The 14,648-nt window shown below is 41.3% G+C and overlaps 1 protein-coding gene across 1 annotated transcript; it reads left to right on the forward strand.

The window, feature by feature from the left end:
- Positions 1-13,365: 13,365 nt before the first annotated feature.
- On the forward strand, positions 13,366-14,648 carry LOC121637089 (guanylin-like). Its single transcript, XM_041980995.1, has 4 exons — positions 13,366-13,410; positions 13,500-13,728; positions 13,961-14,153; positions 14,282-14,648. The coding sequence occupies exons 2-4, from the start codon at positions 13,654-13,656 to the stop codon at positions 14,338-14,340; spliced, it is 327 nt and encodes a 108-aa protein (XP_041836929.1). The 5' UTR covers positions 13,366-13,410; positions 13,500-13,653; the 3' UTR covers positions 14,341-14,648.

Raw genomic sequence — 14,648 nt, forward strand, 5'->3', positions numbered from 1 at the left:
TTCTTTGACAGGTGAACTAAACTCCGCGCCCATAGCAACAACAAAAGTTATTTTCCTTGTCTTTTTGCTCCTAGAGCAACATTTCTTTCAAGGTTTATTAACTGTGTTGCTGTGGTCTGGTCCACTATTGGTGAAAACTCCAACAGAAACAGCTGCTATACTTTTCTGCTTCCATCTCCTAACCAAGCTCAGGAGGTGAAGGACAGGTGATTACTCCTGGGTGATGCAGCAGCTAGTGTCGGGCCGAGTCATATCAACCTTCTGTAACCTTGTACCCAACACTTCACTTCACATCAGACCATGAAAATACAGGCTTTAATAATTTAGCAAATTTAAATTATTAACAATCATCCTGATACTCCATGTACTTCATGCTTCATGTCATGTCTGCTTGCCCACACATTACCAGCAAAAAGGCTTCTAGCTTCCTTGACACATCTGACACGAGGATTATTGATCAGCAGTGCAATCTCAGCCTCATATCACACTCCCATCTGTCTATGTTAGCTGTATAACGAAATGCAACAACTGATGATTAATAAAGGCTTTAAAGGAAGATCCTGGAATTACCATAGCTATCATTAGTAATCAGTCCTTATTCCCACTCATCCAGTGCAGCGTCATAGGGTGTTGGAGCCTATGACATCAAACAATGAGTAGGAGTCATAATACATGCTCCCACTCTGACACAGATCTGACAAAAGCAGCTTCACACAACATGCAATTGACTAGGCACTAGAGTATTAGTAGTTTTGTCTTATTAATTGAGAATTCTGGGCGGGGGTGGGGGGTTATAGATTTCTTCCACTCTGATTTGCATGCATGCATGAGTAATTATAATTTGCACTTGATTGTAAGAAAAGACTACACAAATTTGTATTTTCCACAAAACACCACGTGTTAATAAATATTTAAGCAAAATCAAATACTATTTTTTCACTCTGGGCTCTTCTATAATAAGCCTACACACCAGATGGTTTATTAGACAGAACCATCTGGGAAGATGTTTTTGGAAATCTTTTTGGAAACTCTCACAAAGTTCAAGTGATTTAGATCCTCTATCAAACTCTGTCATGGACCAGTTTCAGGCATTTAACAAGGTGGAATCGCTTGGTGAGTTAAAGTTTTGCACCTCTTTAAGTTTATAAACACTCCCTAGTTCAGATATTCCTGATGCAATAGTAGCTTCTATTACCTTTTTTAATTGCTGGCACATTCAAGACCCTACCCCCATAGCTGCATGTGATGGACCGAGCAGTGAAGGACAATCAGGCACAGATTTAAAGTTCAAAAAAAGAGGGTTTTATTTTCACCCCAAAAGAAGTCATCCAAACAATTATTAAATCAATGAATAATCTAACCCATAAAAGAGGTCAACATAACATAACTCTACTTAAAGAACTTGTCGCAAAAATAACTCAAACAAACCAAGCAAACAAATGAAACAAACTGACCTGACAACTGAGACACAAGGGTAAACTTAAAGTGGCTGATCAGCCCAAACAAAAGACACAAAGGGGTAACACACAAAAACCTAACTAAGCTAACAAAGGAAAACCCAATTTCCCCCCCTCTTGATGCTGATGTGTGATCTGGTCCAATTAGTTGGCTCCACCCTGTGGCCACCTGCTGGTTCCCATGCCAAAGGACTGGAGCCACTGAAACAACTAAAGAACATAAATTGTAACACCACAATATAATCAAGAATGCGCGCCAGTTCTAGAATATACATGCTGTCACTTATGAAATTAAACTAATGTCCAACCAAATCCTATAATGCTCTGTAAATTAAATCTAATATGAAATATTTAAATGTGTGTGTGTAGTACTGTCTACTGCAAATTACCACTCCTGTGTGGCTGTAGATGCAGCCATCACACACTCCCCCTCTTCAAATCGCTCGCTGGGACAGCGAGAGAGACAGTCCGCCGTGCAGTTGTCCTTGCCGGGAATGTGGTTCACCGTGAACCGGAATGGCTGGATTGCCAAGTACCACCGGGTAATCCTCCCATTAGTGTCCTTCATCCTCTCAATCCATTGGAGAGCTTTGTGGTCCGTTTCCAACCTGAACTCCCGTCCTAGCAAATAATACCTGAAGGAATCCAAGGCCCACTTGATGGCCAGTGCCTCCTTCTCAACTGTAGAATATCGGACCTCCCTTGGAAACAGCTTACGACTAATGAAAGCCACTGGATGGCGCTCATCAGGTGGTCCCTGCAACAGAACCGCTCCCAGTCCTCTCTCTGAGGCATCTGTCTGGAGAACAAACAGTTCATCAAAATCAGGGCTATGCAAAACTGGGCTCCTACTCAGTGATTGTCGCAGGTCTTGGAATGCAGCTCTGGTGTCCTCAGTCCAGCAGATCTTATCTGGGCTGCGGGTACCTGTCAGATCTGTCAGAGGCGCCGCCCTGGCAGAGAAATGAGGAATAAAGCGGTGATAGAATCCTGCCATCCCCAAAAATGACCTTAACTGCTTTCTGGTCTCTGGCAGGGGACAGGACTCTATGGCAGCAACTTTATTCACTTGTGGTTTGATAACTCCATTTCCAATGACAAACCCAAGATACTCAGTTTCCGCTTTGGCGAAGGCACATTTTGCTGGATTAACTGTCAGACCAGCAGACTGAAGACGTGCCAGCACCGCCTCCAGATGTCTGAGGTGTTCTTCCCAGGTGGAACTGAAAATGACAATGTCATCAAGGTATGCTGCAGCAAAATCAGACATGTCCAACAGTACCTGATCCATCAGCCTCTGGAATGTTGCTGGGGCACCGTGTAGTCCAAAAGGCATAACTGTAAATTGGAACAGGCCCCATGGAGTCCGGAAGGCGGTCAGCATTTTGGAGCGCTCTGTAAGTGGAACCTGCCAATAACCCTTAGAAAGATCTATGGTGGTAAGATATCTGGCCTTCCCCAGGCGCTCAACCATATCATCAATACGAGGGGTGGGATATGAGTCAAATTGTGATATGGCATTCAGATACCTCAAGTCGATGCAAAACCGGATACTGCCATCCTTCTTTGGAACCAGGACCACCGGATTACACCACTCACTCCTTGATGGTTCAATTATTCCCAATGATAGCATCAAACTGACCTCCTCTTTCAGTGCAACCAGCAGTCGCTCAGGTATCCTGTAACTCATTCGTCTCACAGAAGCTCTATCTTTCAGCACAATATCATGCTCCACAATGTCAGTTTTGCCCGGATTCTCCTGGATCACTGGTGAATTACACAGATTTATCACCTGAGCCTGCTGCTCTCCAGAAAGATGGTTGAGGTCCAGGTCCTGAGGAGTGGGTGTCGGCAAATATTGTTCATCCACTTCCTCATCTTCTGGAACATCCTGGATCAATAAAACATCTGCAGTCTTTGGTCTCTCCATCCATTCTTTAAATAGGTTGATGTGCAACACTCTGCGGGAGCGGGGCTGATCTGGAATGGCTACTTGGTAGGTAGTCTGCCCACGTTTCTGCTCAATCTCATATGGCCCTTGCCACTTAGCTAGTAGCTTGCTGTCATCTGTTGGCAGGAGCACCAGCACTTTCTGGCCAGGACTAAAAGACCTCCGCCGAGCAGACTGGTCGTACCAGACCTTCTGCTGCTGCTGTGCCTTGGCCATATGCCCTTGGGCAAGCTCTGTCATCTTTTCCAGCCGCTCCCGCATGTAACATCTGTTTCAGCGTCTGGTTGAAACGCTCTGTAAGGCCATCAGTCTGAGGATGGTACGGAGTAGTCCTTAAACTCTTGATCCCCAGGAGCTGGTACACCTGTTTCAACAGACTGGACATAAAATTAGTTCCACGATCAGTAAGAATTCCCTTTGGAAAACCCACCCTTGAGAAAAGCTGAACCAGACATAAAGCAACTGCTTTTGCTTTTATGCCTTTTAAAGGATAAACTTCTGGATATTTAGTAGCATAGTCTGTTATCACCAGCATGTAACGATTGCCTGTTTTACTCCTCTCCAGAGGACCAACAATGTCCATTCCTATCCGTTCAAATGGAGTGCTGATGAGTGGTAAAGGCTGGAGTGGAGCTCTGGAGGGGATTTTCAGGGAGGACTTTTGGCACTGAGGACAGCTCTTACAGAACAAGGCCACATCCGTCCGTAATCCAGGCCAGTGAAAATATTTCCTGATACGGGCCATGGTCTTGTGCTTTCCCAGATGGCCAGCCCAGGGAATGGAGTGCCCCAGTGCTAACACAACCTCCTGGACTGTTTTAGGAACAATCAGCTGCAATGCTGACCCCTGTTGACGATAAAGCACACCATTTTTCAGCAAGAACTCCTCTCTGGTGCTGATATCCCGATCAGATTTTGGCCCTTTTTCAACTTTCTCAAAGAGAGGTGCCAGTGTTGGATCGTCATGTTGCATTTCACCAATATTATCAGGGATTTTAAAACCCAAAGGCAACTCAGGTTCAGCGTTAGAAGATACCTTAGCAGTGTGTTGGAATTTCTCTGTCCTTCTTTGTCTGCGTGACTTACGAGACTTCCCGGGCATCGTCTCCAAGTCTGCGTCATAAAAGGGCAGGGCACCGAGTGTGTAAGAAGATTCCTGTTTTCTCTTAGCCCGAGTTCTGGTTACTGCAACATTACATGCATGACTGGAATTAAGCAAGTCAAATAACACAGGTAGATCTTGGCCCAGCACCGCTGGAAATGGCAAGTTCTCAGCAACCCCAATATTTAAAAGGTAAAGTTTGTCCTTGTACCTTGATGTACATATCGGCTGTCGGATATGGCTTTTCATCACCATGAACACAGCGAACAGGGATTGGGTCAGTAATGTCAACTTTATTAGCTGGGACAAAATCTCTGTGCACAAGAGTCTGAGTACTTCCTGAATCAAGAGCCTTTATTGTTCTGCCATTTAGCCAATAGATGTCATCTTTAACCCATTATCAAACTCAATTTTTGGTTGAATTCTCTGTCGGTGCACAAAACAAACTTGTGTTATCTTTGCAGAATTTCTGGGACACATTGGCCTTGTGTGACCCTCCATTCCACACAAGTAACAAATCACTGGTTTGGCTGAAGATCTCATGGGCCCATTAAATGGCTGACTCCTTGGAGGTCTACTCACACCCGCTTTATGGTAATGAGAGGTGGCCTTCTGACCATCCTTTGCCTTCCACGCTGTGTTACTCCAAGGCTGTCCTTTTTTCCGTGCTGCCACAAACACGTCCGCCAGCTGTGCAGCCTCCGCTGCAGAGTTTGGGTTATGTTCCTTGATCCAGACCTGTAACTCAGGAGACAGCATTCTCAAGTATTGTTCCAGAATAATTATTTCACTGATTTCTTGTACAGATTTTCCTTTTGGTTTTATCCATTTCCCATACAGCTCTTTTAAGCGTGCATACAGTTCTTTTGGATTTTCATCCAATTTAACTTCCAGGGAACGGAACCTCTGTCTGTACGTCTCAGGATTAACATCATACTTCTGTAGAATGGCTGCCTTGACTTTGTCATACTCTAAGGAATCATCCATATCCATGTGAACATACGCACCTCTTGCTTTCCCCGTCAGTAGCGGAACCAGGTGAAAAGCCCAATCCTCGTCCGGCCACCGGCAAGCCAGAGCCATGCTTTCAAAAGTCATTAAAAAATGTTCAATGTCATCATGGTCCGTTAATTTCTCCAATCTGGGCTCACAAAACCGAGACTGACCTGGTGGAGCATGCATTTCCTTACCACAGGAGTCCGCGCAGGAAGGATTATCAGATTCAGATGGTTCTTCCTCGTGGGCTTCTAAGACTGGGGAGGTACGAGCCTGCACTTCCATCTGCAGGAGCTGAAACTGATGCTGCAGTGCTCTAAAACGCTGTTCCTGGCAGGCAAAGTCCTCCTTCCGTCTTGCCTCCTGCTGACAGCCATGAGAATGGAGAATAGACACCAATTCTGACATGGTTGGCTCCCTACCTTGGCCTTCAGTGCTGTCCACCCCCCCAGAGGCTCCATGATTCTCTCCTCCATGAGTGAGCTCCTCTCCAACAGGCAGGTTTTGACCATCTCCTTTTGCTCCTTTGCCACTCCTTCCTGTTTTCTGCATAGTCCAGTATGTTGGGAGGGAATGTAGAGAAAAAAAAAATCTGTGCCTTACACTGCAAGATCCCACTTCTGACACCAAATGTGAAGGACCGAGCAGTGAAGGACAATCAGGCACAGATTTAAAGTTCAAAAAAAGAGGGTTTTATTTTCACCCCAAAAGAAGTCATCCAAACAATTATTAAATCAATGAATAATCTAACCCATAAAAGAGGTCAACATAACATAACTCTACTTAAAGAACTTGTCGCAAAAATAACTCAAACAAACCAAGCAAACAAATGAAACAAACTGACCTGACAACTGAGACACAAGGGTAAACTTAAAGTGGCTGATCAGCCCAAACAAAAGACACAAAGGGGTAACACACAAAAACCTAACTAAGCTAACAAAGGAAAACCCAATTTCCCCCCCCTCTTGATGCTGATGTGTGATCTGGTCCAATTAGTTGGCTCCACCCTGTGGCCACCTGCTGGTTCCCATGCCAAAGGACTGGAGCCACTGAAACAACTAAAGAACATAAATTGTAACACCACAATATAATCAAGAATGCGCGCCAGTTCTAGAATATACGTGCTGTCACTTATGAAATTAAACTAATGTCCAACCAAATCCTATAATGCTTTGTAAATTAAATCTAATATGAAATATTTAAATGTGTGTGTGTAGTACTGTCTACTGCAAATTACCACTCCTGTGTGGCTGTAGATGCAGCCATCACACTGCAAGTTTCAGATGTTGATTTGTTTGAAACAGCTTGTCCACCCTCAGATATATAGTTCTTGTATAATTTTATTTGAGCATGTTGTCGTATGATTTTATTTGATTTGATTTGATTTGATTTGCTGTAAATCAAACGTCTTACTGTCTTTTCCTATGGCCACACTTGAATACAGAGTGGAAAAACCTGCTGTTACAGGCTGAGTAGCTAGTGCACCACAGTGTGAAGTGAGTGCTTTTATTCTTTAATAATATTTACACACGAAAGTACCATAAAGTAACATAAATTATATAAAAAATTACTATATGCACCATAGAGCTAAACAACGTTTCAGGACATTACTGTGTCTTCTTTTACTTTAATACTGTCAACATAAAATTAAAATGAACACCACTCTCAGTAACTGTCATTGTAAATCAAAAAAAGTTGAGATGCCATAAAAGTTGAGATGTTCCACCAAACCTCTCCCAGCGATGCCATTTAAGCTTGGAATTCCCTCTGGGCCATCTTCAGTGTTTCCCCAGTTGGTTGTTTCACCATCTGTTTAATAAAATCTGTAAACTTGAGTGTCTGCATGGTCTGGTTCGCTTCTTGAGTCCATATTTTGTTACCTAGCCATTTGGCCGCTTGACAAAACCATGCACACCCTGTCATGTTGATATAAGAGGAGAGGAACCATCCAGTTTAATAGTAGACAATTCAAAAATTAGCATCTCTGATGGTATGGGGTTTCATATAGCGTGCGCAGCTTACACTTCTGTGAAGAGACCATCAATGCCGAAAAGTACATGCAGGTTTTACAGCAACACACCTTTTCTTTACTGCCTCCAGTATTCTAATTAGTGTTTCTGTTTTATTCACAAGTTCTTTAGATGGCGACAGCAGGGTTGAAATTCAGGGAGTTAGGGGAAGAGATGTGGTGATCAGTCACAACATAAAAATGTTTTATAGGTTAAGTGAGTGAATTGACTCATTTAGGTGCAAACAGGGCTGGATTAAAAATGCAATGGCCTCTGGGCACAAAGTGCTGAAAGCACTAATGATCGATTAGTGCGCTAGCATGCAGAGCCGGCACATAGTGACGGGAGGGAGGGTGTTGGACGCCAAGGGGGAGGGTACTGAGCAGCGCTGACTCCACCCACAACTGAGAGGCAAATTGCTAATGAGCTACTGGTCCTCTGCAGAAGCAGAGTCCTGGAAAAGGACACAGGTTTTGTGATTTTTGCCAAAAGCTTCATAATCACAATTTAAAGACCACTGAGAATATTTTAAATGGTTCCAAATAAGCATTGGATTGGGTCTTTAAAACTGAATGTCTCAGCTGGCAGCAACAATGTCAACACACTAGAAATTTTGGTGAAACTCATTGGCTTATGGAAGCACCAACTGGTTCTTTACTGTCCCTGTCCTCCTCTCTTGTCTCTGTCTCTTGAGGCTCTTGTCTCTGTCCTCCTGTCCTGTTTCCAGGTGTATTTTCGCTCCTCCGTTTTCCAGTGCTGCCTCTCTGTATCTGTCTCTATATCTTTCTCCTCTACTTCTTTATTCTTCTTGTGATAAAAGCATGGAAACAGCAAAGCTGAGTTGAACTAATCATGAATGAAGAACACATAAGTTGCAGGGAACCCAGAGATTCCAGATTTAAAGATGGCTGCACCCAGTAACACCTGTATTGTTTTGTTTCCATTAAATTTCTTTCTAATGTGTTTTATTTTCATTAAGTTTTTAGGGCAGATAGCACTGAGTTCTTGTTATCAGTAATTACGTTGTTAAGGTGGGGTTGTTCATGAAAGGTTGCGTCAATATGTGGCTTATTAATCATTGTCATTCAAACTGACTGGCGTTCTCATGGTGCACGTTTTTACAATGGGTTAATGATTTTCTAGTTTTATACGGCATAATTGTAGATGCTCACAAATTGGCTTTTTTGGAGGCATTCGTTTTTCCAAGTCGGTGCAGCATGAACACAGAGTATCTGGTAATGACGTCACTACTCTGGGGTGCTCTGAATTACGAGACAGTTGGAACACACCATAAAACTTTGATGTATGGACATTAAACGGAAAATAATGCAGAGCTGCCGGAGTTTTTTGTTTGTTTTTTTAAAAACTATGTTTCATGTTGGTTGTCTTCACACATAAAACAGTAGCAGTCCCACGTGCTCTCTCACATTCTGTAATGGCTTCTTTCTCCATCTCTGTCTTCCTCTCTGCAGGTTATTTTTTGGTATTTTTTTCCTTCCTTTCTTCATTGACTTCCTGTGTATCTGTCTGTCTGTTTGAAGATCTCATGATTCTCTTCTCATTTACCTGTGCCTTTTCTTTAGCACACATCTGACTTTTTCCTACCTGTCCCTTGACTTGTTGTCTAATGATCTCTTCTCTCTGTAACTATTGCAGCTTTCACTAGTTGCTCATTTACTGAATCAAGTCCTCACATATGGTGGATGAAAGATCCATATCTCCTGTTTTTCTGTCCATATGTTTTCATTTCATTGAGTGGTGAACCAAGTAATCCAAGTCTCTTATGTATGTATGTGGGATTACTTTAAGCTTGTATTTCATATAGAAAATGTCAAATACCTATTAGCTTACAACATTCACTTAACAGAAATTAAATAATTTTCTTAATGTATTGAAAAAGCTTAGCAGTGTTCAGGTTGGCTGCTAGAAGAAAAGTCAAGACAAAATATTATTCCTCAAGTTTAACAATTTATTTGTATCATGCAGAATATTACTTGGCCAAGGCTTAGATGAGCATATGTGGTCGCCACATCAGTTCCAGTTAACCAAAAGCAGAAGTTACAAAACCTTTGTACTTACACTGACAAGCAAGAGTGAATTTTCTCTTTGTGTGCACCTTTCATGTTATCTGGCTCAAAAACTGGCTTCCACATGCAATTGACCTTGGCATGATAAGTTTCAGTGGAGACTTACTGGAGGAACTGATTACAAAGTAATACTTTACAGAGTAGAAACACAATGATACACAGGTACAGAGTATACTGATCACCAAAGTGAAGACTGTATTAACAAATGATAAATACATTGAAAGAATATGTATGAAAATATATGAGGTTCAACTCTTCAGTATTTATATTTTTATCAATTATTTGAGGAGGATCAATTGGAAAGAACAGCATCATAAAATGGTAAAGTAACAAACCAGAGTGTTGGATGTAAGCTGATATTGAGTTATTGTCACACATCGACAGCTAAAAAATGAACCCACAACAAGTCATTCTGGCACTGATGCAGCTCTGGTTGATGACCCATTCAGTGCAGTGATGTCCAAAACATTATAAAACACCACAACAGCCATCTTCTAATTTCAGCTCGAGATTAATATTGCCTCAGCATCTTGTTATAGATGTTTACTCCTAACTTGGTCCTATTTTAATAAAAGACTCATTTCTCCTCCATCTGAGTCTTCCTTATTCATTTGTTGGAGCATAGCCAAAAATTATTCTGCATTCATTCTTCTGCTTCTGTTAAGTTTTAATATGTTTTTGGTCCTGTTAGTTTGTCTTTCTGTCTGTCTATCTGTTGGCAACATAACTCAGAAAGTTATGGATTTTGATTAAATTTTCAGGAAATGTCAGAAATGGAATAAAGGAACAAGTAATTACATTTTGAGGGTGATCTGGATCTGAATCCAGGGATTCATATTTTAAAAATTATTCTTTACTATTGGGAGATATAGGGACATTTTTGCCAGTTTCCAATTGCTCTGTGGACCAATTTTATGTCCTTACCAATGTCAAAATCAAAACTACTCCCTTGGACACAGGGCATGTCGATTTTCTGGATCTAGTGATCTAGAAGGTTCAAAATGTAGAAGGTACTGGGTGGTCTGTTGGGCCTTTTAGGTGTTTTCTCAGATGGGCTGCATTATGACTCTTTAGGATTGTGTCACATCGATAGCATATAAATAAATATAGTTTTCAGAAGCATAAAGCCTATTGGACACATAAGGAAAATAAAAAATAAACACTACTTACAAACTGCACTTCTGGTAACTCCTATTCAAACTTATGTCCACAACTGTGAAATTTTGACAATTATCTGCCAACCTGCCAATCTGATCAACCCATGAAACTGATCCAGTAGTTTAAATGTTCAGAATGGGCAAAAATGCAATGTTTCTTATGTTGTTGTTTTTTTCTCTCTCTCTCTCTCTGATAATCAAAACATGTTAAAAAAAATTTGTTATTTGTGTTCTTAATAGATGCAAAAGCAGCCAGGAAAAAACACTGCTATGTTCAAGCTGGAAATACAGAGTTTTTTCACTCTATTACCTAAAGTTGACCTAATTGTGTTTTATGGAAATTCAGAACATTAGTCCACATATGTGGACATCATTTTTCTCTAAAAGTACATGATATCAATATATGAAGCTTGGTTTTTATTCTAATTGGGTTAAAACAAGCCCAAATAACAAAGAGAAATAAAAAATGCATGTAAAAAACCTGCTTGGGCCTTAAGAGGTTAAAATGTTTATAACTCAGCGTTCCTTGCCTCAGCCTCATTGCACCCAGATACTCAACAGGAAGACAGATAGAGCTGCTCTGAATTAAATCAGCGTCTGTATTATCTGCACTACTTACCACTGTTTTGGCCTCTTTGTTCCTATTTATCTTCTTTCTTTTCTCACTGACAGACAGAAAACTTTTCTTCATTTTGATAAACCCACTATCACATGTTTGTTTACCTAAAAGGCATTGCTATTTGCAGCAAGACAGAAAGGTGTAGGTGGGCCCCTTCGGGGAGTTCTTCACCAGCTGACTGTTGTTGTAAAGTCTCCACATTGTCACTGCTCTTTAGGGATTCATGGTTGGTTGGCCCTCAGGGCCCCCTTCTGGCTCAGGGGTCAAAGAATTTGCCTGTATGCCTGTTGGCAAGCGGTGCATCTGATCAGAAGTTGCTTTTCTTTTACTATGGGCCCCATGTGGGCATGTTGGCCCCTGGGCCTGTGCCCATAGTGCCCATTGGATAATCCAGCCTTGGGTGCAAATCACTATTCTTCTGGTAAAATCTGCATCTTGGCATTCACATGGATGTTACATGGACACTTGTTACACATTTACACGTTTTGCTGATGAGTCTCCACCACCTAATCCACACCCTGTTACAGTGGCAGCTTTCCCAGCAGAACAGCAGTGGACTTGCAAAAACTGAATTTGTAGGCTTTAAAAAGTGTTTACTCAGCCTACAAATTCAATAGATCTGACTAGTCTGATAGGATATTATAGAATTTGCAGGAAGCAAGATCATCCCACAATACACAATCCAAACGCTCTATCACTAATGTCCCAGTTTTAAGCACTTCAGGCCAGCCTCAGTCTCTTTTTCGTCTATGCCCTTGCTGGTCAGAGCCCTTTTAAAGGCATAGGCAGGTGGTCCTAATGTTATGACTGATCGGTGTGTTTCCTTCATGCTCTGCATGAAAAATTGTGTTTAATGAACTTATTAAAAACCTCCTAGATGACAGCGGCATCTCAGTAGCTTACATTGTGTGTGTGCTTGCAGGTTTGGTGGTCCGCCAACATGAAATCAGTAGTTTTTATAACCTCTTCTGATATGCAGTAATTGGACTGCTATTTTATTACAGGAAAGTCACGGGTCTTCAGAAAGGGCAAAGTTTAAACCTGCAGGGAAATGCATCAATAGAGATTTTATGTGATCTAAACACATTTCTAACTATGTTTATCCCATGACATTACCTGAAATATTTCCCAGCTGCAGTTCTACACACTCAGTGTCCAACTGCCATATAATCCTTAGAAAAAAAAACTCAGTTTTTATTTTTAGTGATATTTTTATTTGAATCTGACTAGGCACAGGGGCTCAGTAAATCAGACAAACTTTATCTTTTCACAAGCATCAGGAACAGCACTTTGTGTAGGATTCTCTAAATTGTGTATTTTACATCACAAACTAATGAGAGCTCTGCAGGCATTCAGCACTGAGAATAATGATATTTGCATGTAATTTAAATTGCTTGTTTTTGCCGTTTTATGTGCAACTATGTGCAACTTTTTCAGAAGAAAAGGAAAAAAATTAATTTAATAACTTGAATTTTTCTGTGATTAGCGAAAGCTGCTTCAGCTATTATAATTACCTCCGCCAAGGTGGAGGTCATGTATTCGGCGGCCTTATTTTGTCTGTCTGTTAGCGACATAACTGAAAAATTTATGGACGGATTATGATTAAAGTTTTCACGAAAAGTCAGAAATGAAATAAGGAACATGTGATTACATTTTGGGATGATCTGGTTCAACGCCTGGATCCAGGAATTCTTTACAATGTGGAGATAGGAATAATTTTGCCCTTAGAGTTTCTAGCACAAAAATACCCACAATCATTGCAAAAAAAAATACAATGGCTTGGCAGAGGTCTGTGTTTTCTGAGTGCTTCTAGTTTAATTTATTTCTGGAAGACATTTCATAATTTTGACTAAAGCTTTGTTATTGGTTTGAACAGGCATAGTGTGTAACAATGGGCTGGTGTGGCTTTGTTGTCATGCCTAGAGTGTGTGGTTACTATTTAACCCACCTGAGGTAAACTCAGCTCCACACACAGCAGACCAGTGAGCCACATACCCATAAAAATAATCAGACAGGTGATGATGATGTCAAGGTGGGATTTATGAATTTCTCTTTACAACCTTGTAAAAGCCCTTCACTACTTATTAACCGTGAGAAAAACTTTGCTCTCATTAATGGCAGCTTTGGTCACATGACCACTGGGATTCTGGATGGAGGCGTTTAAAAGGAGGCTTCTTAAGGACGGGAAAGCAGACACATTGAGCTAAGCATCTGCTGAGCGCAACCATAACAAGAAGGAAAGAAGCTGCAAGACAAACTGCTGTCAACTGCCACCATGAAGACCACACTTGCCACTATCGCTGTCCTGGTCCTGGTTCTCGGCTTGACCTCTGAAGCTGTGCAAGTTGAAGTAAGTGCTTCTCTTTAAAATTTAAGCATGACTGATGTGTTCATGATGAGATTGGTGGCCTGGTTAATTACATTTACTGCTTATTACTACAAGGCGTGTCATTTATCTGCAAACTATGTGGCTTACACCCAGTAAATCAAACAAAGCAATGCCATGTATTCTGCCTGTTTTAAACCACATTTAAACTAGGCAAACTTGAGCTTTTGACACCAAAATCTGCTTGTTTCCTCAGGAAAATGGACTGTCTTTTTCCCTTGAAGCCGTCAAGAGGCTTCAGGAGCTGACGGAGGCCAGAACCATGACAGGACAGCAAAGCCCTCGACTCAAGGCGAGCACCATGTCCCTCTGTGCCGAGCCCATGCTCCCGCAGGAATTCCTGCCCCTCTGTAAGCAGAGAGGAGCATCTGCATCTCTTGTCAGATTAGGTGAGATGATTATAAACTCAATAGCCTATTTGAATTTTAACAGAACGTGTCAGATCATGAATATCAAATTATGGGCAATGTAGCCACGTAGCTGAGCTCATGTGTCTATTTTCTTGTTTTTATTTCAGCTGCTGTACCCGCAGACGTCTGTGAGATCTGTGCATTTGCTGCCTGCACTGGTTGCTAAATGTACCCAACAAGTAAAACACATCTTTCCTCGCTTAATACATATTATTCCCTTTTTTTTTAATCCCCTTCAAAACATTTTCAGGGAATTTCCAAGAGTTTTCTTTTACGAGTAATTATAAGACAAAGACTTTATCCCTGAAGTTCTGGCATTTTTAACCAACTGATAATCTAAAAATGGCCCACTAAAGACAAAAGTCAGACTGAGGAATGTTTTGCAAACTGTTACCTTTTTATTGTTTGGCAGACAGCTCATTTCTGCATGTTTTTATTTTTGGATTTTATATGGTTTGTTACATTTATCTGACC

This window comes from Melanotaenia boesemani, chromosome 3 (assembly GCF_017639745.1).
Source record: "Melanotaenia boesemani isolate fMelBoe1 chromosome 3, fMelBoe1.pri, whole genome shotgun sequence".
Taxonomy (NCBI): domain Eukaryota; kingdom Metazoa; phylum Chordata; class Actinopteri; order Atheriniformes; family Melanotaeniidae; genus Melanotaenia; species Melanotaenia boesemani.

What these genes read in the sequence shown, in the direction of transcription:
- LOC121637089 (XM_041980995.1), top strand. Translation starts at nt 13,654, where the DNA reads ATGAAGACCACACTTGCCACTATCGCTGTCCTGGTCCTGGTTCTCGGC. An exon ending in CTGAAGCTGTGCAAGTTGAA is followed by an intron (nt 13,729 to 13,960) that starts GTAAGTGCTTCT and finishes TTGTTTCCTCAG; the next exon opens with GAAAATGGACTGTCTTTTTC. An exon ending in TGCATCTCTTGTCAGATTAG is followed by an intron (nt 14,154 to 14,281) that starts GTGAGATGATTA and finishes TTTTTATTTCAG; the next exon opens with CTGCTGTACCCGCAGACGTC.